At 41.7% G+C, this 25542-nt stretch overlaps 1 protein-coding gene and 1 pseudogene across 1 annotated transcript; one reads left to right on the top strand and one right to left on the bottom strand.

The window, feature by feature from the left end:
- On the bottom strand, positions 1-25542 carry STEEP1 (STING1 ER exit protein 1). The gene is made up of 7 exons (XM_062184152.1): positions 25366-25542; positions 22687-22804; positions 5890-5931; positions 4237-4375; positions 3280-3369; positions 2592-2684; positions 1-1183 (listed from the first exon to the last, which is right to left on the bottom strand). The coding sequence occupies exons 1-7, from the start codon at positions 25487-25489 to the stop codon at positions 1121-1123; spliced, it is 669 nt and encodes a 222-aa protein (XP_062040136.1). The 5' UTR covers positions 25490-25542; the 3' UTR covers positions 1-1120.
- Positions 9227-11849, top strand: LOC133753627 (3-hydroxyisobutyrate dehydrogenase, mitochondrial-like; annotated as a pseudogene).

Below are 25542 nucleotides of genomic sequence, written 5' to 3' on the forward strand. Positions count from 1 at the left end.
AAATAATAGCCAATATGAAGTAAAAGATATCAAACAGATAACTCTGTTTATCTCAGTATCACCTCTTTCTTTTAAGGCAGAGTCATAGAGAAAGGAGAGAGGGACAGAGATCATCTATCTGCTGGTTCACTACCCAAATGGCTGTAATGGTCCGGGCTGGGCAAGGTTGAAGCCAGGAACCTGAAACTCCATCTGAGTCTCCCAAGTGGGTAGCAGGGGCCAAGTACTTGGGCCATCTTCCACTGCTTTCTGAGGTGCATTAGTACGGAGCTGGATCCTACGTGGAACAGCCAAGGACTTGAACTGGTGCTCATATGGGATGCTGGCACCACAGGTGGTGGCTTAACCCGCTGCGCCACAACGCCAGTCCCTCAGTATCATTTTTTAATCTATGTCTCCCTCCCATATACTCACAATGGGGAGCAGTTTTCTTAGCTGCCTGACCAGATGGTAGCTACTTTGGGTTACTTATTGAGACCCTACGTTGGTTCAGATCTAAGCTATCCTCCTTCTCCTACAGCAATCTGGCTTTTCCTCATTTTAATATAAAGTCTGATAGGGTATGGCTCATCTATAGCTTTAATGTTTGAAGGAAAGGAAACATTATACAGATTTTAGCTTTTAATAGCTCTCCTCTGACAGCAGAAAGACTCAAACCATAGCCAATTCTAAGTACAGAAACAGAGTCACTTAAAAGGACCTGAGATGCTGTGACTTTGCAAATTCACACCACTTTCCTCTAAAACATATCAAGATACTTTTTTTTTCAAAAAATCTTTAAACATTTTATTATTTTGGGGGAAGGAATAAAAAGTCATTCTATAAACTAGGGACATTCAAGCACTAATCTATTCATAAACTTTCTACACAGCTGAAGAAGTTGACATCAAATGGGCAAAAGATAGTACAGAAAACCTATATACAAAAAGATTTAGAAAAATTTACAAAGCAGGTCAAATGGACTCAGTTATAGACCTTAATGAACACAGGAGAATCAGTGGAAAGCAATGTAAAGCCTGCTGGCAGAGTATAAATAGGAACCAGTCCATGTAACCAAGAAATTATTTTTCTCTCTATTCTAAATGCTTGCCTCCAGCCTTGGCTCAGAGAAAGGTCCTCATCATTTGAATTGGTTGTCAATCAATGTCCCCTTCATTTTGGCCTTTTTGGCTTCCAATTCAGCCTAAAATGGAAAAAAGTGCATGTCTTGATATGTAACATGAAATTCTTATTTTCCTTCCTTATTCTAATTGCCCTAAAGCACAACTTAATATACAAACCAGAATAGTGGTTCTAAAATCATAGTGCATCTCTAATAACTGCTTTTTAATCTTTCTGATATTACAGCACATGCAGAAAATGATATTTGTAGGCAAAGGAGGTAAATATACACGTTTGTAGGCCAAGACAATCACTGCAAGTATCCCAGAGTTCTTAAGGCTGAGACGATCAATATCATGGCACACCAGTAATCCTATTCTTGGCAGGACAGAAAGCAAAACACCATTCTAGAACAATGCAACTCAAAGTCGTGAGGTCCAGGAACTGTTTGTTATCAGTCCATGAAAAATAAGTATAAAAATTGAGAGCTAGCATTTGGAAACTTTTATATTAACTTGACAGAGTAATAGTAAAATAATTGAATAATAAAAATTGGGGCCAACTCATTCTTGGTGTGTTTTACGAATTACAAGTCTGTTTATGACAAACTGCAATTAGAGAAAGCACTTGACTTCTACCTTTGGAAGTTTGAAAAGCACTGCTCTAGACCACTATGGTAAGGAAGTAGCTCCGAGGCTCCTACACTTCTGTCATAAAAAAATGTAGCACAAAATTGTTGAACTCTTTACTTAGTATAGAGTTGGTCTTCTGTGTATAAAGTTAATTGAAAATGGATCTCGGTGGAGAATGGGACTAGAAATGGGAGAGGGAGGAGGATGAGGGGTGGAAGGGCAGGTATGGTGGGAAGAATCACTATATTCCTAAAGTTGTACTTATGAAATGCATGAAGTCTGTATTCCTTAAATAAAAGGTTTCTTTGGGGGGGGGGAATAAATTTTAAAAATGTAGCACAGTCATTAGGAGAGATCAGTATCCCCTTTCATGAGGCATCAATGAAGTAATGTCTGATTTTCAGTAAATTATTACTTAAAAAACAAAAATGCAGGCCCTATCACATATAGATAGACATCCTAGATGAGCCTATGAATAATGCAGAAAACCACTGGTGCTTTAAGAAGGCATGACCAGCTGCACTCCCAATATCCGCAAAGTAGTACTGTCACATGCCATTATATCCTGGGACAGCCTGACCTTTTACTCCTGATCTTGGACCACAAGCAGCAGATTAAAATATATCATCCCACTGAGGGCTACCTAACAATTATTATAATTTAGGGCCTACATCCTGGGGTGACTACAACAGAGTAAAGTATACCAACGATCACAGCCCAGGGTTAGAAAGCCAGCAGTCAATTCCACTAGCAACCCTCAACAGATTTCCTAAAGGGTTTCCTTGTGCACTGGAAGGTCTCTCAGACTAAGAAACCCAAACACTCAAGCCCAGCCCCTTTCCTCCCCAGGCCACTCACCAGCTCTTGCAGCCGCCTCTTGCTCATGCCTTTGCGCTCTAGCTGTTTTTCAATCACTTTGGCATTCTGTGCATACGAGTCAGCGACTTCCCTCTGAAGGAAAAAAGAAGCATCCTTAAACCAGAAGCATCACCAAGGAAGACCAACAAAGGCCACATGTAGCAATTTATACTATTCGCATCATGAAATCATTACTGAAAAGGCAGGACTGTTCCCTTTGAACTCTTCATCTTTTCAACAATCCAAAAAAATTCAGATTTCAGCCAAAATCACTTTTAAAATAACAGAAAACACTTCCCTCTGTTAACATCATTATACTGAAGGGCCATGAAGGTAATTGCTGCTATTGCTAAGGACAGACATACAAAGCATCAGAGCTGAAGTGGAAGGGACCTGAAATCATTGAGTCCAGCAGCTTTTAAATTATAGAAGGTTGGGGGTTTTGCTCTCTAAGGCAGCTCAAAAATGATATGAGGGAAAAAAAATCACATCTAACTGCCTTATTCTCATTATACAGATGTCCCTGAGATCCAGGGAAACAGGCACTACCCCAATGTCATGCAGTTCCTTACTAGCAGAGCAGGGTCTAAAAGCAGTCTCTAATTATTCTGCTACCTGGAGATTCCAAGTCCACAGTTCTCTCTCCTCCACCCACCATCCCAAGTCCCTTGAGACTAGAAGCACTTACAGCCTCAATCTCCTCTTCCTCTTCATCAATGGTAGACACAGTGACAGAGCTGAACTTGCCCATGTCTTTTGTCCGTTTGGTCATCATCACCTGGAGCAGCAGGAAGAAGAGTCAGTCTAGTTCACAAGAGGATCTATGAGTCACATGTGAGTGGGCGTGCCACCACTCAAGCCTATGTGCAGGGCTGTGTGTGTGTTGCTGGTGGCACTATCTCTTTGGGACAGGCTGGACTAACAGTATCAATGCTTTTATTCACATTATATTTTCTAACATTTGCCATCAAGCCTTTCTAAGTACTTTAAAGTATAAGTATATATAAGTAATATTACAACAGCTTTTATTTCTTCACACTGAAGAAATTTTGAAGGAAATAAATGTGAATAAAAACCATACAATTCTTAACTTTACAAAGCAACTGTAGCAAAGAAAAGAACACATACTAGGTGTTAGAATTCTGCAACATCTGTCTATACACAAAAATGACATTTTATTAATAAAACAAGTACATGTACTTTGGAAATTTATATTCATTAAATAAAAGTTTAATAAAACAAAAACAAACAAGTACATCTGGGGCAGGTGTTTGTCTCAGCAGTTAAGTTGCCACTGGGACAACTGCATCCCATAGCAGAATGCCTGGCTTTCAGTCCTGGCTCTGCTTCTGATTCCAGCTTCCTGCTAATGCACACCCTGGAAGGTAGCAGGTAATGACTCATGTAATTGAGTCCCTGCCATCCACATGGGAGACCTAGACTGAGTTCCAGGCTCCTGGCTTCAGCCTGGCCCAGCCCTGGCTGTTGTAGGCATTTTGGGGAGTAAACCAGCAGATGGAAGATTGATCTGTCTCTGTCTTCCTCTCTGCCTTTCAAATAAAAATTAATATGTTTAAAAAATAAACTAAAAATTCTGGAATAAATGTGTAGCTATATTAAGCAGTTTGTCTCCTCCAATAATTACCTTCTTAGGTGGCTCTTGTTTCTGGGTATATATATTTGTTTTCCCAAAACCCTGGCCAAACTTGACGACTGCTCCATCAACAATGAAGGTCACAGGAGCATTCTTCGGCTGGGACTGGTAGAAGAGTGGCAGTCCACACCTGAAACACCGCAATACATCTCTGTGAGGCTCCAGAACTCAAATCCCCAAACACCAATTCACAAAGTGTGCTTAGACCCTGGGTATATTTTTGTTTACAGCATAAGCTAATGATCAGTTCTTCTGAATGTTTCCAGAATCACTTAGGGTACTTGTTACACTGCTGATCAGATTCCTAGCCCCACACCAGAAGATACTGATTCAGCATATCTGGACCTGATTATTTGTCATTTTAATCAGTATTCCAAGTGACTTGTTTCATTAGACAAATTTGGGAAATTCTGGCTCATACTACTTTGTTTTTAGTCAAAACTACTGCTATTCTTTCCAGGTGTCTGGGTAACTAGTTTGGGCATTTTTCTAGGTTTTTCTGTTTTGTTTTTGTGGTGTCAAGAGGAAATATAAAGGCTCTACTGCAGTGGTTGGCAAACAGATCCCTACAGTAATTGTTACTTTCTGTGGCTGACCATTATTATAATAGAAGTTGACCTATAAGACATAATAAAACCAATGTAATCAATCCAATGTGAACGACAGCTAAAATGCCCTTTTATCCATTTTCCCTGCTTTAACTCTTCTAGTCTCAGTTTTTTAAGAGTAAATTCTAACTGAAGCTATAAGACTGAACTTGCAATAGTTTAATATTCTTACCATTAAGAGCCTAAAGCTGGAGATACACACATACACATGCATAGATATTTATGTATGTATTTTGTAAAATAATACTCTCTATACTAAGTTCCTTGAGTCTATGATTTTATAACAGGCTTTATAAATAGGGCTGAAATGAATTATACTGTGTTACTTACCATATGAATTAAATTCCACTTGAAGAGAAAACACATATTCTCATCAAGATTTATACTAGAATGTTCATGGCAGTTTTATTGGTGATAACCAAAACCAAATTTAGAAACAACTCAAATGCCCTTCAATGGGTTAATGGGCAAACAAACTGTGGTACAATGGAATATTACTTGGCAACAAAGAGGGGAAAATTACTAATACACATAACAACTTGGATGAATCTCAAAATCATTTACTAAGTGAAAGAAAACAGGTACAAAAGATATACTTTATGAAACACATATTGTAGAATTTACATAAAATTTAGAAAAGGCAATACCATAGTGACAGAAAGCAGATCAGTGCCTGTTGGGGAAGGGGACTGTCTGCAAAGGGCATAGGGGCACTGGAGATGTTTTCTATCAGGATGGTGGTGGCATTACATAGCTATACTTTCATCAAAATTCATCAAATTGTACACCTAAAGTGGTAAACTTTTATTATATATAAATCACATCTCAATTTTTAAAAAACTATACTATGCTAAAAATTCATTTTTATGGCCAGTTGGTCTCTTCAGGGAACATACTGGAATTTGTATAACTGAAATTTGAAGGTAGTCAATATTTTAAGTAAAATCTAACAGAGAATTGTAACCAAATCATTATTTTCCTAACACATTAAGACTTTATTTGCCTATGCTCAGAGAAGCCCACAGTTAATACTTACTTTGCACACTTCTTCCTGTACTGTCGCTCAATGCCTTCGATCCTGCACAGAAAATAGAATACAAAAAGTAAAAATATATGAACAATCTCATAACTTATCAATTTCATCATCTCATTTTTTCAAGTACTAAAGTAGACTTTCAAAAATTTTCATTTCCAGGCAGCTTTTGGAACAGCAGTTAGGACATCACTTGGGAAGCCCATATCCCAAATCAGAGTGCCTGTGTTCAAGGCCCAGTTCCGCTTCCAGTCCAACTTCCTAATAATGCATACACTGGAAGGCAATGCTGATGGCTCTAGTAGTTGGGTCCCTGCCACCTATGTGGGAGACCCAGGTTAAGAATTGGGCTCCTGGCTGAAGCTGAAGCTTGGTGGAGTTCCAGTTGTTGTGAGCATTTAGGGAATGAAACAGTGGATGGAAGATTGATCAGTGTGTGTGTGTGTGTGTGTATGAGTGTGAGAGAAATGTGTCTTTTTCAAATAAATAAATAAATTTTAAAGTTTTATTTTATAAATCAACTAGTTAAAGTTTTTATTTCACAGATCAACTAGTTAAGCTCCAGCATTCCTTCATTTCTTCAACAAAGATTTACTGGCCAGGTATCTTCCTGCCAGAAGAGAAGGAAGAGAAAAAGTAGTCAGAGTTAAAATACCAATTATAGTTATAGTAACAATAATAATGGCAATCACTTACATAGCTTTTTACCATGTGCCAGAGCTATTCTAAAGTATACATTAATACATTTAATCTTTACAAAAACTCTGTGAGGTAGGTTAAACTATCACGGGTTGAGCATTCCTAATCTGAAAATCCAAAATACAAAATGTTCCAAAATCTGATACTTTTGGAGTACCAACGTGATGCCAAGAGGAACATTCCACATCTGATCTCATGTGATGAATCACAGTCAAAACACAGGTGCACTAAAATAGTGTATAAAATCACATTCAGGCTATGTGTACAAGGTGTATATGAAACATAAATGAATTTTGTGTTTACACTTGGGTCTTACCCTCAAGATATATTATTATGTACATCCAAATATTTCAAAATTATTTTTAAAATCTGAAATCTTAACACTTTTGGCCCCAAGCATTTCTTGTTACTCAACTTGCATTCTCATTTTATAGATGAAGGAACCCAAAAACAAAACAAGTACATGATTTGCCCAAGGTCATGATGCTAGGGGATGGAGAAGGTTGAATTCAAGTTCAGACAGTCAAGCTCAAGCCCACATACTGCCTTAGATAACCACTCAGATAAAAAGACTCCATTCTACCTACCTAGTTGCTTAACAGAAACCTGCGACTCATCCTTGATTCTTCTCTTTTTCTCATCTCCCACACCTACTTCATCAGCATATTCAATAGATATCATCTCCAAAAAAAGATTTTGAAGCTGTCTGGCTTTCTCCACCTCCCTGCCTCACCAACTTTGGCTATGCCACTATTACCATTTTCCTTTGTTTCAATTTTCTAGCAATATATGCACATGGTATACATGAGTATAAAATGAAAAATAAATAGTCTTCCCACTTCCACTGTTTCGTTACCCAGAGGCAAATACTGTTTCTGATTTCTTGTGTTCATCCCAGAGATAGCTGATGCACATAGAACCACAGGACCCTGATTGGTACAAGACTTTTTTTCCTTTTTCATATGAGTATGCCATAACTTAGATTGCTTTCTACCTTTTTGTTCACTTAAAAACACATCATAGCTAAAATAAATAAAAAATGTTTTATATACATACACTGTGTCATATATGAGGGTACATCAGGAAGTTCATGGAAATTAAATTGACAGTCATTTATTTTGGTGTAAAATAAATTTAAAATCCATAGAGTCTTGAAAAAGTTCATGAAAATGTGTATCATAAAAAAACATGCATGGATTTTTAAACACTTTGCACCAAAATGCACTTTTTTTTAAAGAGATTTATTTATTTTATTTGAAACGCAGTTACAGAGAGGGAGAGACAGAGATCTTCCATCTGCTGGTTCACTCCCCAAATGGCCACAATGGCCAAGGCTGGACCAGGCTAAAGCCAGGAGCTTCTTCCAGGTCTCCCATATGGCCCAGGGACTTGGGCCATCTTCTGTTACTTTTCCAGGAACATTAGCAGGGAGCTGGATCAGAAGTGGAGCAGCCAGGAATCAAACTGGTGCCCATATGAGATGCTGGCACTGCAGGCGGTGGCTTAACCTACTATGCCACAGTGCCAGCCCCAGTGCCTTTATGTTTTAATTCTATTTTCTCACAAGTATCTGAAGTACCCTTGTATGTACACATCTTTTCATAAATTTAATAGTCAACTGTATTTTCTTTTCTTGGTGAACTCTCAGTTCATATACTTTATCTATGATTTTTCTTTTTATTTATACAAGGGAGACTTGCAAATGTTAATGGGCCTAGTAAATATTTCTTCCCCAGTTTGTCATTTGTCTTTAATGTTTTTCTAACACGTGGAAATTTTAGAGTTTTTTTTTTTTTGTGGCCAAAGCAATCTTTTTTTCTTTTTTCATATGTGTTCATCAGACTCAGGCCTTCTCCATTCTGAATTCATATCTAAAATAAAAATTCTAACTACTTATTCTAGCATCTACTTCTAAGAGTGTCCCACCTCAAATCATTCCCTAAACAGAGGCAAGAGTGGGTTCTCTGACATCTAAAATAAAATCTCCACTCCTTACCATGGCCCACAGACACTATCCCATACACTGTCTTTCTCTTTCCCTAAGCACTGGCCATACCAAACTTCCTTCTGTTCTTTGAACAAGTGCTTTCCAACTTTCAGAGGAGAGCAAAGTAGACACACAATAAGTAATGGTTGAAAAATTGTTTTAAGAAGTTTAATGAGAGAAAATTCTAATCAAAGAGGTAAATTCTTTTTTTTTATTTTTTTTTTTATTTTTTTTTTGACAGGCAGAGTGGACAGTGAGAGAGAGAGAGAGAGACAGAGAGAAAGGTCTTCCTTTGCCGTTGGTTCACCCTCTAATGGCCGCCGCGGTAGCGCGCTGCGGCCGGCGCACCGCGCTGTTCCGATGGCAGGAGCCAGGTGCTTATCCTGGTCTCCCATGGGGTGCAGAGCCCAAACACTTGGGCCATCCTCCACTGCACTCCCTGGCCACAGCAGAGAGCTGGCCTGGAAGAGGGGCAACCGGGACAGGATCGGTGCCCCGACCGGGACTAGAACCCGGTGTGCCGGCGCCGCAGGTGGAGGATTAGCCTGTTGAGCCACGGCGCCGGCCACAAAGAGGTAAATTCTTAAATGGAGGAATGTGTAAAGTAGAATGGGAATACAGAGATGGGAGCTTCAAAGTCTATGTGAGGCAGTCATGGAAAGCTTCATGAGGAGGTGACGTTCAAGCTGATTGCCCTGATAGAAATTGGTACTTCAGGCAGAGCGAATACTATATGAAAAGCAAAAATAACATAGCATATTCAGGAAATTAAGAATAGTTCAGGGGTCAGCATTGTGGCACAGCAGGTTAAGCTGGCACCTGCAATGCCAACATCCCATATGAGCATTGGTTTGAGTCCCAGCTGCTTCACTTCCAATTCAGCTCCCTGGTAATGTGCCTAGCAAAGCAGCAAAAGATGGCCCAAGTGCTTGAGCCCCTGCCACTTACATGGGAAACTTGGATGGAGTTTCTGGCCTCTGGTTTCCACCTGGCCCAATCCCAGCTGTTGCAGTCACTGGGGAGTGAACCAGCAGATGAAGAACGTCTCTCTCTCTCTCTTTCTCTCTCTCTCTCTCTAAAACTTTGCCTTTCAAATAAATAAATAAATCTAAAAAAAAGAATAGTTCAATGTAATTAGGACTTGAAAAATAGAGGCAGGTGTTTGGCACAGTGGTTAATTCACTGTTTGGGACACCCACACCCCTTATCAAAAAGCCTGGTTTAAGTCCTGGCTACTCTGCTTCCAATCCAGCTTCTGGAAGATCTCTCTCCATCTGTCTGGTGTTCTCCCTCTCCCTCTAAGTAAAAAAAAATGAAAATAAATATAAAATCAAGGATATACTACCAATCTTACAGATATAAACAGGATTACAAGGATAGACTATAAACAATGGTTATACTATGAATAACTATCTGCCAAACAAATTAGATAACTAGAAGAAATGGACAAATTTCTAGAATGAAAGAATATTCACTCAAGAAGAAATACAGTCAGTTGGTCCCACCAGGAGGTGACGATAGCACAGGAAGTGGGATGGGGGCCAGCATGGCAGACTCCTTATGGCTCTGAGTAACCACCTCCAGCCTCCAGTACCGGAGCCACAGGCAGTGGCCTGCAGCTGCCAGCCTTACAGTAGCATGTTCTAGATCAATGGCTGCTACTTTTTTTTAAAAAGATTTATTTATTTATTTGAAAGTCAGAGTTACACAGAGAGAAGGAGAGTTACACAGGAGAGAGAAAGGAAGGGAGGGAGGGAGGGAGGGAGGTGTCTTCCATCTGCTGGTTCACTCCCTAATTGGCCGCAATGGCCGGAGCTGTGCCAATCTGAAGCCAGAAGCCAGGAGTCTACTCTGGGTCTTCCCACGTGGGTGCAGGGGCCCAAAGGACTTGGGCCATCTTCTATTGCTTTCCCAGGCTATAGCAGAGAGCTGGATGGGAAGTGGAGCAGCAGGGACTCGAACTGGCATCCATATGGGATGTTGGTACTGCAGGTGGTGGCTTTACCAGCTATGCAACAGCGCTGGCCCTGGTCAATGGCTTCTCAGACTCCCATTGTATTCACTGGACTGGACAACACGGGGAATCCAATGGCAAAAATCTCATGAAGGGGCAGGCACGGCGGCACAGTGGGTTAATCCACCGCCTGCAACACTGGCATCTCATATGGGTACCGGTTTGATTCCCAGCTACTTCATTTCTGATCCAGCTCCTTGTTAATGCTCCTGGAAAAGCAGCAGAGGATGGCCCAAGTATTTAGGCCACTGCCACCCAGGTGGGAGACCTGGAAGAAGCTCCTGGCTCCTGGCTTTGGCTTGGCCCAGCCCTGGCCATTGCAGCCATTTGGTGAGTGAACCAGCAATGGAAGATATCTCTGTCCCTCCTTCCCTAACTCTTACAAATAAATTAATAAAATAAATCTTTAAAAAAATCTCATGAAACATGGTTATTCATTATCTATGATGTGTTCCCTGATGCAGGCAGAGCTTCAAGAGGAAGGAGAACAGGTAGTACCTTCCCCAGCAGATGTAGCCGAAAAAGCTGACAGAATTATTAAAAATGCTGCCCACCACTATCAGTGCAATAGAAGCTCATTCTGGAGCAAACGGAATTCTAAAATACGTGGAGACAGGCTCATCCAGTACTACTGATCTGGCAGTTTCAAAAGAATTGGCCAAAAAAGTTGAGAAAATGGGAGTTCTCATGGATGCCTTGTTTCTGGTGGTATAGGAGCTGCTCGGTCTGAGAACTTCATGTTCATGGTGGGAGGAGTCAAAGATGAATTTTCTGCTTCCACAGAGTTGCTGAGGTGTATGGGCTCCAAGGTGATGTACTATGGAACTGTTGGGACTGAGCAGGCTTCAAAGATCTGAAACAACATGCTGTAAGCTATTAGTATGATTGTAACGGCTGGAGCTGTGAATCTTGGAATCAGGTTAGGGCTTGACCCAAAACTATTGGCTAAAATTCTAAATAGGAGCTCAGGACAGTGTTGATCAAGTGACACTTATAAATCATGTACCCAGTGTGATGGATGGTAGTCCCTCTCCTAATAACTATCAGGGTAGATTCAGAATGACATTCACAGTACAGGACTCTTCCACTAGAACAGACAGCCTAATCCTTCTGTACAGCCTGGTCCATCAGATCTACAAGACGATATGTACGAAGGGCTACGCAAAGGAAGACTTCTTGGCTGTGTTCCAGTTTCTAAGGAGGAGACCCTCGAGGGCACCTGTTGGCTGTGGACACTATTGGGAACCAAACTCTATCTTCTAGCTCACCCCACAAGGAAATGGGTTTAATCAAAGCTCACCTGTCTGCTTCTGATTGTCTAGGTCAGAGAAATTCCTAGGATTTTTTTAAAGATTTATGTATTTATTTGAAAATCAGAGTTACACAGAGAGAGGAGAGGCAGAAAGAGAGAGAGAGGTCTTCCATCCACTGGTTCACTCCCCAATTGGCCACAACAGCCAGAGCTGTGCTGATCCGAAGCCAGAAGCCAGGAGCTTCCTCTGAGTCTCCTACACGGGGGCAGGGGCTCAAGGAGTTGGGCCATCTTCTACTGCTTTCCCAGGCCATAGCAGAGAGCTGGATTTGAAGTGGAGCAGCTGGGACTTGAACCGGTACCATATGGGATGCTGGCACTGCAGGCGGCATCTTTACCAGCTACACCACAGCGCCGGCCATTTTTAGCTACTTAGTCTTTTCGTCTGTTTAACAAACATATATTACCTGGAACCTTTTTTTTTTTCTGCAAGCCACTAATGGCCTCTGCTAGCTAGCTGAACTGACCTTTTTCAAGTTCGATCCCTGAGCATGTTCAACTATATCGCTGAATACTTCAATCAGGATATTTTGTTCTACTTCCCAAGTAAGACCAAATGTTTTGTCAACAGAATGAAATCCATCTTAAAGGTAAGAAAAGAAGCCAGCACCGTGGCTTAACAGGCTAATCCTTCGCCTTGTGGCGCTGGCACACCAGGTTCTAGTCCCGGTTGGGGCGCCGGATTCTATCCCGGTTGCCCCTCTTCCAGGCCAGCTCTCTGCTATGGCCCGGGAAGGCAGTGGAGGATGGCCCAAGTGCTTGGGCCCTGCACCCGCATGGGAGACCAGGAGAAGCACCTGGCTCCTGGCTTCGGATCGGCGAGATGCGCCGGCCGCGGCGGCCATTGGAGGGTGAACCAACGGCAAAAAGGAAGACCTTTCTCTCTATCTCTCTCTCTCACTATCCACTCTGCCTGTCCAAAAAAAAAAAAAAAGGGTAAGAAAAGAAATTGTTGCAAGGAGAGAAGTTAGCAAAAGGAACATGGTGAATGACTATCTGGGTGTCCCCTTGGATGTCTGTCCTGTTGAGCAGGTGGTAGTGTTCTTGCATTTATTTTCCACAGAGTTGATAAAGCAAGAGAATTTGTTGCTGCATATTTTATAATTTGAACTCAGTTACAGCATTCTTAGTGTGTACTCCTTGTTAGAACTCTCAGTACTTAGCAGACTTATTCATTCCTTGTACATTCTTACTACACATTTTTGGACTTGAAAAGAGTGACATCTTTAGATGTTTTCCAGAGCAATGATGATACTTGCTTTAGATAATTATTACATTTTCTAAATATAACCATACTATTTTGAAATCACATAAATTTTGATGCTGATAAAAAAGAAATAGAATATCTAAATAGACTATAATGAGATTAAATTAGTAATTAAAAATATATTCACGCAAAGGTTAGGCCCAGTGGATTTAATGGTGAATTCTACCAAAATGTCTAAATATAAGTAATACCAATGCTTTATAAATATTTGAGGAAAAAAAAAAGAGAACACTTTCCAATTCATTTTATGAGGCTGGTTTTAAAAGCAAAGACATTACAATAATAAAAACAAAAAACTAAAGATCAATATTGCTTAATAATATACATACAAAAAGTCCTAAAAAAAATACTAGCAAGCCAAGGGGTAGGTGGCAAGTGAGACACCACTTGGGACACATTATTTCATTATCAGAGTGCCTACGATAAAGTTTTGGCTCTACTCCTGATTCCAGTTTCCTGCTAATTTGCAATCTTCGAGGCAGCAAGCAACAGCTCAAGTAGCTGGGTCCCTGCCACCCACATGGGAAACCTGGTTTGAGTTCCCAGCTCCTGGTTTCAGCTTGGCCCAGTCCTGGCTGTTGCCAGCATTTGGGTAGTGAATCAGTAGACAGTTCTCTCTGCTTATTTGTCGCCCCCTCTCTCTGCTGCTCAAATAAATAAATAAATAAATAGGCTTTTAAAAAATACTGGCAAAGTGAATCCAGCAGCGCTTGAAAGCATTATACGGGGCTGGCGCTGTGGCGCAGTGGGTTAACGCCCTGGCCTGAAGCCCCGGCATCCTATATGGGCGCTGGTTCTACTCCCAGCTGCTCCACTTCCGATCCAGCTCCCTGCTGTGGCCTGGGAAAGCAGTAGAAGATGACCCAAGTGCTTGGGCCCCTGCACCCGCGTAGGAGACCCAGAAGAAGCTCCTGGTTTCGGGTCCACAGAGCTCCAGCTGTAGCAGCCAATTGGGGAGTGAACCATCAGATGGAAGACTTCTCTCTCTCTCTCTGTAACTCTGTCTTTCAAATAAATAAAATAAATCTTAAAAAAAAAGAATTCTCACCCATATTTAAAAAAAAAAAGGATTATACAACATGATCGAGTGGAATTCCTCCTGGGAATGCAACATTGGGTCATGATAAAAAAAAAATCAATTGATGTAAAAATGGAGAGCCTAGAGATAAATCCCTGCATTTTATGGTCAACTAATCTTTCTGACAAAGGTGACAAAAACACAAAATGAGGAAAGGATATTCTCTTCAACAAATGGCATTGAGAAAATTTGATATTCACATGCAGAAGAATTAAATTAGATCTTTATCTCACATCATTTACAAAAAGTAACTCAAAATGGATTAAAGACTTAAGCCTAAGACATGAAACTGTAAAACTACTAGGAAAAACATAGAGGAGGGGTGCGTGTTGTGTTGCAGTGGGTTAAGACATCACCCATCTCTTTTGGGAGTGCTGGTTTGCATTCTGGCTGATCTGCTTTTGATCCACTTTCCTGCTAATACATCCTAGGAGGCAGCAGATGATGGCCCACATGCTTGGGCACCTGCCACCTATGTGGGAGACTTAGATGAAATTCTGGGCTCATTTCTTCAGGCTGGCTCAGTCCAAGTTGTTACGGGTATTCACGGAGTAAATCAGTTGGATTTTCTCTCTCTTTCTCTCTGCCTTTCAAGCAGGTGAAAATTAAATTTAAAACATTTTTTAAAAAGAAAGAAAACATAGAGGAAAAGATTCTTGGCAGTGGTTTGGTCCATTTATTTTTGGAGGAACATAACGCCAAAAGCACAAGCAACAAAAGTAAAAATAGAGAAATGGGATTGCATCAAACTAAAAAGCTCCTGCACAGCAAAGGAAATAATCAACAGTGAAAAGATAACTTAGAGAATGGGAGAAAATATTTTCAAACCATGTATCTGATAAAGAGTTAATATTCCCTTTTATATATATAACTTATACAACTCAATAGCAAAAAAAAAGAGAGATGATTTTAAAATGTGCAATGGATTTGAATACACATTTTTCCAATGAAGACATAGAAATAGCCAATAGGTATAAGAAAAGGTGTTCACTAATCATTAGGGAAATGCAAATCAAAACCACAATGAGATATTACCTCACACAGGTTAGAAAGACTACTATTAAAAACATAAACGTGCTTGTGAGGACACGTGAAGAAAAGGGAATCTGTGTATGAAGGTTCCTCAAAGAATTAAAAATAGAGGGCTGGCGGGGCCGCGCCATGGTGCACTAGGTTAATCCTCCGCCTGCGGCGTCAGCATCCCATATGGGCACTCCTCTTCCAGTCCAGCTCTCTGCTGTGGCCTGGGAAGGCAGTGGAGGTGCTTAGGCCCCTGCATCTGCATGGGATATCAGGAGGCACCTGGCTCCTGGCTTCGGATCGGTGTAGCTCTGGCCGTTGTGGCCATTTGGGGAGTGAGCCAGCGGAGGGAAGACCTCTCTCTCTCTCTCTCTCTCACTGTCTGTAACTCTACCTGTCAAATAAATAAATAAAAATCTAAAAAAAAAAAGAGGGCTGGCATTGTGGCACAGGTCAAACTGCTGTCTGCAACACCAGCATCCCATATCGGAGTGCCAGTTCAAGTCCCAGCTGCTCCACTTCTGATCAAGCTCCCTGCTAATGTGCTTGGGAAAGCAGAGGAAGATGACTCAAGTACCTTGAGCCCCTGCCATGTAGGAGACCCGGATGGAGTTTTAGATTTTTAACTTCAATCTGACCCAGCCCTTGCCATTCAGGGAGTGAATCAACAAATAGAAGATCTCTCTCTCTTTCTCTCTCCCCTTCTCTCCCTGTCTCTCCATTTATCTCTGTTACTCTACCTTTCAAATAAAATAAATGTTTTTAAAAATTAAAAACAGGACTACCATATGAACTGGAAATCCAAGGTTTGTATATAGCCAAAGAAAATGAAATCAGTATCTCAAAGAAATATCTGCACACACATGTTCAATGAAACATCATTCACAATAGCCAGGATATAGAAACAACCTAAATACCCATCAATGGACTAATGGATAAAGAAAAGGTGGTACCAGGGCACGTGCACACACACACACACACACAAAACAGAACATTATTAAGCCTTTAAAATGAAAGAAATCCTGCCATTTTTGATAACATGGATGAACTGGAGGACATTATGTTAAGGGAAATATGCCAGACATGGAAAGACAAATACTGCTTGATTTCACTTATTGGTTGAATCTAAACCAGTCCAACTCAAAGACACAGAGAGTAGGATGATGTTTGTTGGGACTGGAGATGAGGGAAAAGAGGAGTTTTCGTTCAACAAGTATAAAGTTTCTGTTATGTAAGTAAGTTCTACAGATCTAATTTTGTACAGTACAGTAGATGAACAATATTATATCCTACACTCTAAATTTGTTAAGATTGCGGTGAGAAACTGAGGCTTCTTGCCAACTGTTAGCACTAAATTGCTAACTATGTGAATGAGCCACCCTAGAAGTGGAACCTCCAACCTAATTAAGACTTCAAATGACTATACCCGTGGTTAACCCCTTAGACCACAGCCTCATGAGAAACCAGAACTACCCAGCTATGCTTGCTCTTGAATTCTTGACCCACAGAAACTATGTGAAATGATGTCTACTATTATTTGTTAAAAAAAAAGAGAGAGAGAGAGAGACTACCAGAATATGAGGATGGACAGGCAGGCCAAAGTCAGATCATAGATTGCCTTAAGGCTTGGAATTTATCCTGCTAATCAGGACTTTAAAAATTGTGCTCCTTGGGGCCAGTACTGTGGCACAGTGGGTAAAGCCACCACCTGCTGTGCCAGCATCCCACATGGGTGCCAGTTTGAGTCCCAGCTGCTCCTCTTCCAATCCAGCTCTCTGCTACAGCCTGGGAAAGCAGAAGGTGGCCAAGTGCTTGGGCCCCTGCACCCACATGGGAGACCCAGAAGAAGCTCCTGGCTCCTGGCTTCAGTTTCAACTGTTGCGGCCACTTGGGGAATGAACCAGTGGATGGAAGACCTCTTTCTTTCTGCCTCTGCCTCTCTGTAACTCTGCCTTTCTAATCAATAATAAGTAAATATTTTTTAAAAATGTGCTCAGTGATCCCTACATGAAGTAAGATAGGGGAAGGAGAAGGAGAGAGGAGTCCTTAATGGATTGGGTTCAACTCTTCCCAAATTAGAGCAGTTTCCTGCTTGTCAGTCTTATTTTTTATACTCCAGGGCAAGAATTTCACTGAAGAAAGGATTTTGTTGTTTAAAAATGCTTGAAAAGCACTGCTGTAGGTGATGAACAGCCACTGAAAGGTTTGAAGTAGGGGTCTGACTTACTGTGTATTTTAGATAATTTGGACCATGGAAGGTTGATTGAAGGAGAGCAAAATCAGAGGCAAAAAGGCCAAGTAATAGGCCACTTCAATAGCCCAAGCAAATATCTTGGATACCAGAATGATAGCAGTTGTAGCAGGGCTGAACAGAAGGAGGTCACAAGACAGATTAGAAAGTAGAAGCAACAGTATATGGTGAGCAACTGGATATGTGCAGGGGATGTTAGGGATAGAATTGGATGTGACAAACAGAGACCAACTCCCAGATTTCTGGCTGGAGCCACTGAATGAATCATGGTGTAATCACAGAAGGAAAAGGAGGAAATTGGCATTTGGCTGATAGTGACAGACACCTGTCTTCAGCACAAGAGCATGTCCTCTCTTGTAAAAGAAGCCCAGAGGAAGGTAGTTCCTGGCACTGGGTGAGTGAGACCCAAGGATAGCATAGCAAAGGCTCTGCAATTCCTGTGGCCCTTCTTTCCCAGTCTCTGGATGGCTGCTCCAATTATCATATCCATTTCCCAAAAAGCAGAACAAAATAAGGACAAAAAGGGCTTTCCTTGGAAGCCCCACCCAGCAACTTCTACTTCCATTCCTTACACTTAGAAAAAGCTAAGTCACATTCAGAATTTTAGTTGTTGGGTCGGGGAGAGGGCTAGAATATGTACCTTAGCTTTACAGACATCAGTACATATGAGGGTAAAGGAAGAATGTTGGGGCCGGCACCGTGGCTTAACAGGCTAATCCTCCACCTTGCGGTGCTGGCACACCGGGTTCTAGTCCCGGTTGGGGCGCCGGATTCTATCCCGGTTGCCCCTCTTCCAAGCCAGCTCTCTGCTGTGGCCCGGGAAGGCAGTGGAGGATGGCCCAAGTCCTTGGGCCCTGCACCCACATGGAAGACCAGGAGAAGCACCTGGCTCCTGGCTTTGGATCAGCGAGATGCGCCGGCCGCGGCGGCCATTGGAGGGTGAACCAACGGCAAAAAGGAAGACCTTTCTGTCTCTCTCTATCACTATCCACTCTGCCTGTCAAAAAAAAAAAAAAAAAGAAGAAGAAGAAGAAGAAGAAGAAGAAGAAGAATAATGTTGGAGTAGAGCTGAGTAAACCAATCTGAGGTACTGTCCACAGTAGAAAAATGGTGAGTCTGACTTTAGTCATATTAAATCTGAGGTAAAACATCAGGTGAAGAGGGAGAGTAGGAGCAAGAGACACAGCTCTGGGGCACAGGGGAGAAATGTAAGTGGATCCACATGTCAAGACTCATCACCATGAGTATAACTAATTGTCACAGAAGGTGGTGAGAATGCCTGAGGAGGATATAAAGAGGAGAGGGGACAAAGTCAAAGTCAGAGTCCTGCAGAATAGTAATATTCAAGGGGCATACAGAAGAAAAAGAATCCAGAAGATTGAGAAAGTGAAAGAAGTAGAATTACAAGAGTAGCTTCACAGAAATCAAGGAAGAAGACAGCTTCAAGGGAGGCAGGGAAAACAAAGATATGACAGAAAAGCAGCCACTGCATTTGCAACTGGAGATGTGGGGGATGGCGAAACAGAGGGTACCAGGGAATAACAGTGTCAAAGGACAGTTACTTTAGAATGGAGAGCCTTGGAGGTAGAAGATCATGGGCTTCAGGGCAAGTGTTAGGTAGACTATTATATTTTCAGTAACTAGTACTCCCTATACTCAGGGTAGAGAAAACCAAAATTCCACCCTGACCAACAGAACACATTTAGTGGGCTGTTGGAAAGAGTGTTCATGATTAGGGCAGGTACTATGTCAACCAAGAGGAAGTCTGCTATGGCTTGTTGATAAACTCTGAGGACTCCATGGCTCAGCAGAGTCACTTAGCTAGAGGCCACTGATCTTTGGTACTACTTGGCTCTAAAGCTGGATCACCGGGGCCAGCGCTGTGGTGCAGTGGGTTAAAGCCCTGGCCTGGGGTGCCAGCATCCCATGTGGGCGCCGGTTCTGGTCCCTGATGCTCCTCTTCCAGTCCAGCTCTCTGCTGTGACCTGGGAAGGCAGTAGAAGATGGCCCAAGTCCTTGGGCCCCTGCACCCACGTGGGAGACCCAAAAGAAGCTCCTGGCTCCTGGCTTTGGATTAGCACAGCTCCGGTCGTTGATGCCATTTGGGGAGTGAACCAGGGGAAGGAAGACCTTTCTCTCTGTCTCTTTCTCTCACTGTCTGTAACTCTACCTCTCAAATAAATAAATAAAATCTTAAAAAAAAAAAAGCTGGATTACCTCCGGGATCAAGCTGATTGGGTTTCTACTTCAGTCTAGGACCACCCAGTTGTTTTTTGACTTTGAGGTAAGGGTATCTGACTTAGAGTGCCACAGGAGTCTGTGACCTAGTTGTGTTAACTGCTTTCTATATTAACTGAATAATACATATTAGCTTACTATAAATAGTATAATATATATAATTATAAATACTTTAATGATCCTAAATATGGTCAGTGAATAATTTGCAAAATTGAAAGCCAAAAAAATGAAGGAGGATTAATCATAAGAGCATGGATTAGCCTCAATAGGGCATATTATTATTATTTTTTTGATACGGCATATTCTTTTTAACCTTCCTACATCCCATAATGGAGCATTTTTCTGATGTTTCCTCAAGGACTTTCTTTTACAAATTTCTTAAGTTTTATAGCTGTGCCACCATGCTCCCAGTTGTTTCTTGTATACAACCTATTTTCACTTCAGCTACTCCATTCTTTTTTTTTTTTTTTTGACAGGCAGAGTGGATAGAGAGAGAGACAGAGAGAAAGGTCTTCCTTTTTGCTGTTGGTTCACCCTCCAATGGCCGCTGCGGCTGGCGCATCGTGCTGATCCGAAGCCAGGAGCCAGGTGCTTCTCCTGGTCTCCCATGCGGGTGCAGGGCCCAAGCACTTGGGCCATCCTCCACTGCCTTCCCGGGCCATAGCAGAGAGCTGGCCTGGAAGAGGGGCAACCGGGATAGAATCCGGCGCCCCAACCGGGACTAGAACCCGGTGTGCCAGCACCACAAGGTGGAGGATTAGCCTGTTAAGCCATGGCGCCGGCCTCAGCTACTCCATTCTAAAAGCAGTTATCATAATGGTATTGGATGCCTGGTTTACTACTGAAAGTCACATTGCAGTGGTCTCTAACTCTTCTCATTACTGAGCACTAGCAACAATTTTGTTTCTTAAATTTAATAGTTATAGGACAGTCTGTATCTTTTTTTTTTTTTTTGACAGGCAGAGTGGATAGTGAGAGAGAGAGTCTGTATCTTTTCTTCAGTTTAACACTAGAATACAAAGTTCCACAAGGGGAGAGTTCTTTGCTTTGCACTAGGTTGGATAGTATTCCTTAAACATCCACATCTTTCCAGGAACCTCAGAATGTGATATTATTTGGAAATGGAGTTGGTGCATATATAATTAGTTAAGATGAGGTCACACGGGAGTAGGATTGGCAATTAATCCAATATGACTGGTGTCCTTATAAGAGAAAAGATACAGGGAAAACTCCATGTGATGATGCAGGTTGTGACTGGAGTTATCATTTTTTTTATAAACCAAAGAATGCCAAGGATTGCTGGCAAACATCAAGAGTTAGGAATGGGCAAAGCATGATCTTCTCCTAGAACCTTGAGAAAGTATGGTCCTGCCAACATCTTGATTACAGACTTCTAGCCTTCAGAACTATGAGACAATTAATTTCTGCTGTATTAAGCCACCTAGTTTTGGTACTTTATTATGGATCCCCAGCAATGTTAACACACTGGTATATTCTAGGTTTAAGGACATGACCTGGCAAGAAGTCAATAAGTGAAATATTTGCTGAATAGATGGGTGGACTTTTTTTTTTTTAAAGATTTTTTTATTTATTTGAGAGGTAGAGTTACAGACAGAGAGACAGACAGACAGACAGAGAGGTGTTTTCCATCCACTGTTTTACTTCCCAAATGGCTGCAAAGGCCAGAGCTGAGCCCATCTGAAGCCAGGAGCCAGAAGCCTCTTCTGGGTCTCCCACACGGGTGCAGGGGCCCAAGAACTTGGGCCATCTTCCACTGCCTTCCTAGGCCATAGCAGAGAGCTGGATCAGAAGTGGAGCACGTAGGACTTGAACCGGCTCCCATGTGGAATGCCAGTGCCGCAGGCAGAGGATTAACCTACTGCATCACAGAGACAGCCCCAATGGGTGGACTTTTTTAATTCCCTAGGATTGACCTTCTCAAGGTATTTGACATCTGTTGATGAGCCCCTTTCCTCCCTGCCCCAACTCCACACTTCTTGAAATTCTCTTCTCTTGTTTTCACATCACTAACTTATCGTGGTACAGTTCCAATTATTTTGTCTGCTTTTAAATTTTCAACCCCTCCTCTTCTTGCTCAACACTCTGTAATTTTATTCCTTTTTGGGTTTCAATTCCCCATATATATCAAAGACTCTCAAATAAAGCACAGAACTAACAATGTCACACTCCCCAGCTTAAAAACAACAGAGATGGCTTTTCATTACCTATAGGTAAAATCCAAACTTGCCTATTTCAACACTGTATTCTGTTCTCTCTCCAATATGCATGAACTCCTTTCTCTAAAGTAACCTGGTTCCAGCCACAGAGGATTACTGAAACTTCCCAGGTATGCCACATATGATGCTTTTGATGCTGCCATATTCCCTCCATTTGGGATATTCCTCATCCCCCTCATCTACTTGGTGAAACTCTAGTTCAGGCCAAACACAAATGCCACTATCTTTTGGAGTTTTTCCTTACCACCATTCACATAGGATGACCCACACTGACTTGTTTTCCCATAATGTTTGTTCACAACACCAGTGTTTCCTCCTTTTACAATAGGTAGTCTGTTCCCTCACTGAGCCATGAGCTCTCTAAGATCATACCTTACTTACCTTCACAGATCCATACCTAACTCAGTGGTTGGCACACGATATGCTCCAAAAGATTACAGGTTGAATGAACTCATTGAAACCTATAATTTGTAATCAAGTTACTGCTATCAAACGGCAATGGAATCGAATCTCAGCAAAATCTCAACAAAGCACAATCAAGATATTGCTGCATTAACAGAAGTTAGAGAACTACAATGAACATCAAGGTACTGGGCCCCACTGAGTGACCTATTCGACACTAGATGGGATATTTATATTCTTCAGGAATAGACCCCAAGACAATAGAGAAATCCTAGACAGAGTATCAACCTCTTACCTCCGAAGATAAATAGTCTCCTCGTCTTCTGTGTTACAAAACTTGTGAGCATGTTTGGCAGCATCAATCACACGGGACCGGTCCCGGGGCCTCATGGGTAATTTCTCTAATTGACAGTCTGAAGGAATGGAGACAGATTTAGTCACTAGAGTTACTAGAAAATACCTTGAGCTAATCAAAAGTTTTAAGTGGGGCCTTTATGCACTATAATTTACTACTGTAAATACTATGCTTATCGAAGCCTATTACTGAGTTTCTCTACTAAAAACGATTTGTTGCCAGGAGACATTGATTTTGGTCCCAGCTCTGTTACTACCCTGGTGATCTTTGGCCAATCACTTCTTCCTTCAGGGATGTTTTCCTCATTTGGAAGATGAGTAGATATATTATCTTGAAAGTTCTTCACAGCACTGCAATTCAAATTGCTATTTCTGTAATTTCAGTACATTTGGTTTGTGTTACAATACATTACAGAGTCAGAAAAAAAAAAGAAGCATTCTTGAAGTCCTACAAGGAAGGCACTGGGAAAAGTAGGTAAGTGCCAAGGAAATGAGAAAGTGGGCAGGTGAAATGATACATGTAGTCTGCAGATGACACAACCTAGTTGAAGGAGTTTTAATACAAAAACAGTGAAAACATGCATGAAACATTTTGGAAAAGCAGGTTAAGTAGCCACCTGGGATGCCAGCATCCCATATCAGAGGGCTGATTCAAGTCCTGGCTGCTCTGTTCCTGATCCAATTCCTGCTAATGTGCCCAGGAAGGCAGCAGAAGAGCCCAAGTACTTGAGCCTCTTCCACCTTTGTGGGAGACCTATATGAGAGTTCCTGGTTCCTGGCTTAGACTTGGCCCAGCCTTGACCATTGGAGCCATTTGAGGGGTGAATCAACAGATGGAAGATCTCTCTGTTCCTTTCTCTCTCTGTCACGCTGCCTTTCAAATAAAGAAAAAAATAAATATTTTTTGCAAAACAGGAAACAGTTTCAAGTAGAAGGAAAACGAATATAATGTAAATTAAGTATCTAAAGGATCACAGAGAAAGTCAAGCATTCAGAGTGACTCAGGATTAATGGAAGAAGTGGAGAGGGGTGCTACAGACCGCCAGACAGTTCATACACTAGCTCATTTACTCTTTGAAATAAGATACTGGGTGAACATGGTACTAATGACTGCAACAGGAAAGATAACACACAAGAGGAGCAATTGCAGAGCAGGGAGCAGAGGATCATGAATTCAATTTTGAACATTATGTATTTGAGAGGTCATTACACATCCGAGTGCAGATGTTGAATAGGCAATTGGAATTTGAGGAGAAGTGTAGGTTGAAGGTGAATATCTGGGAGTTAGCAGTACTTAAAGCCTGGGAAAGGTGGAGATCATCTAGGGAGCATGTACAGAGCAAGAATAGATGAGCATGCTAAGTATTAGGATTTTGAAATACCTAAAAGTTGGAGAGAAAAAGAAGCCAGAGACCAAAAAGGGGCAAAATCTGAAGTGGGAAGAAAATCGGAATTGTGAGGTCTTAGAAACAAATAAAGGACATGTTTCTTTTTTAAAAAAATCATTTTAAAAATTTATTTTTATTCGAAAGGCCAAGAGACAGGGACATACACAGAGAAAGACATCTTCAATCTACTGGTTTACTCCCCAAATGCACCCCACAGCTGGGCCCAGGCCAGGCTGAAGCCAGAAACCCAGGGAACTCCATTCAGATCTCCCACATGGGTGATAGGGATCCAACTACTTGAGCAATCACCGCTGCCTCCCAGGGTACACATTAGCAGGAAGGTGGAATCAGAAGCTGAGCTGAGACTTGAACCCAGATGGGATGCAGGAATCTTAACTGCTGCATCAAACACCTCCCAAAAAACATGTGTCAAGAACAATGAAGCAGTCATCTCTATTAAATGCCAGCAAGAAGGGGATTAAAATGAACATTCATAATTGACCGCTGGAACTGGCAACATGGAGTTCAGTTAGTAACCTTGACAAATTTGAGGGTACTTCAAAAAGTTTGTGGAAAAGGAACTTAAAAGATGTTTATTTTGGTGCAAAACATATTTTGAAATCTATGCACTTTTTAAACAATGTGCATTTTCCAGGAAATTTTTGAAGACCCTCCTCTTCATGAATTTCAAAGATTTTTCACCAAAATAAACTTATATTTTAATTCCATTTTCCACAAACTTTCTCGAGTGACCTTAGATAGGTGGAAAGGAAAGCCTGTTTGAAATAAGGTCAAGAGAGCATGGGAAGTGAGAATGCAGACATGGCCAATATAATCAGCTTGAGAAATTTGCTATAAAAGCAGCAAAAAAAAAAAAAATGAGGTTATAGTTGGAGGGGAACATTGGGTCAAAGGAGGATTTTATTCTCGTTTATTCTAAGATGGGCGCTGTTGCACGCAGCATCTTTATATGCAGAACGCTGAAAGGGAGATACAGTATTTTTTCCCCTGAAGGAGGAGATTGGTTTTGAGGAAGTTTCAGTTAAACAGAAAGCAAAAAAAAAAAATTGCCTTGGAGTGGGGCGAGGACATGTAGGGAGGACTCTGACGGAGAGGCAAAGCCCACCAATCGTTAATGAGAGGCGGCTCCCCGATCGCGCCCAGAGAAAATTCGCCCTCAAGAACCCCAAGTCTCACTCCCAGCACACGCTCCCCAGTTCCCGACCACTCACCCAGCACCAGCACCATCTGGCCACACAAGCAGTAGTAGACGTGCAGGGGCTTCTCGCCGTCGTCATATTCCTCCCGGTCGCGGGTGTCGGAGCAGACTACCGACCGCGACACTACTTTAGGCATAGTTCAGAAGAGTAGCCCGAGAACCAAACGCCTAGGAAAAGAGTCGCGCAGAA

This window comes from Lepus europaeus, chromosome X (genome assembly GCF_033115175.1).
Source record: "Lepus europaeus isolate LE1 chromosome X, mLepTim1.pri, whole genome shotgun sequence".
Taxonomy (NCBI): Eukaryota; Metazoa; Chordata; class Mammalia; order Lagomorpha; family Leporidae; genus Lepus; species Lepus europaeus.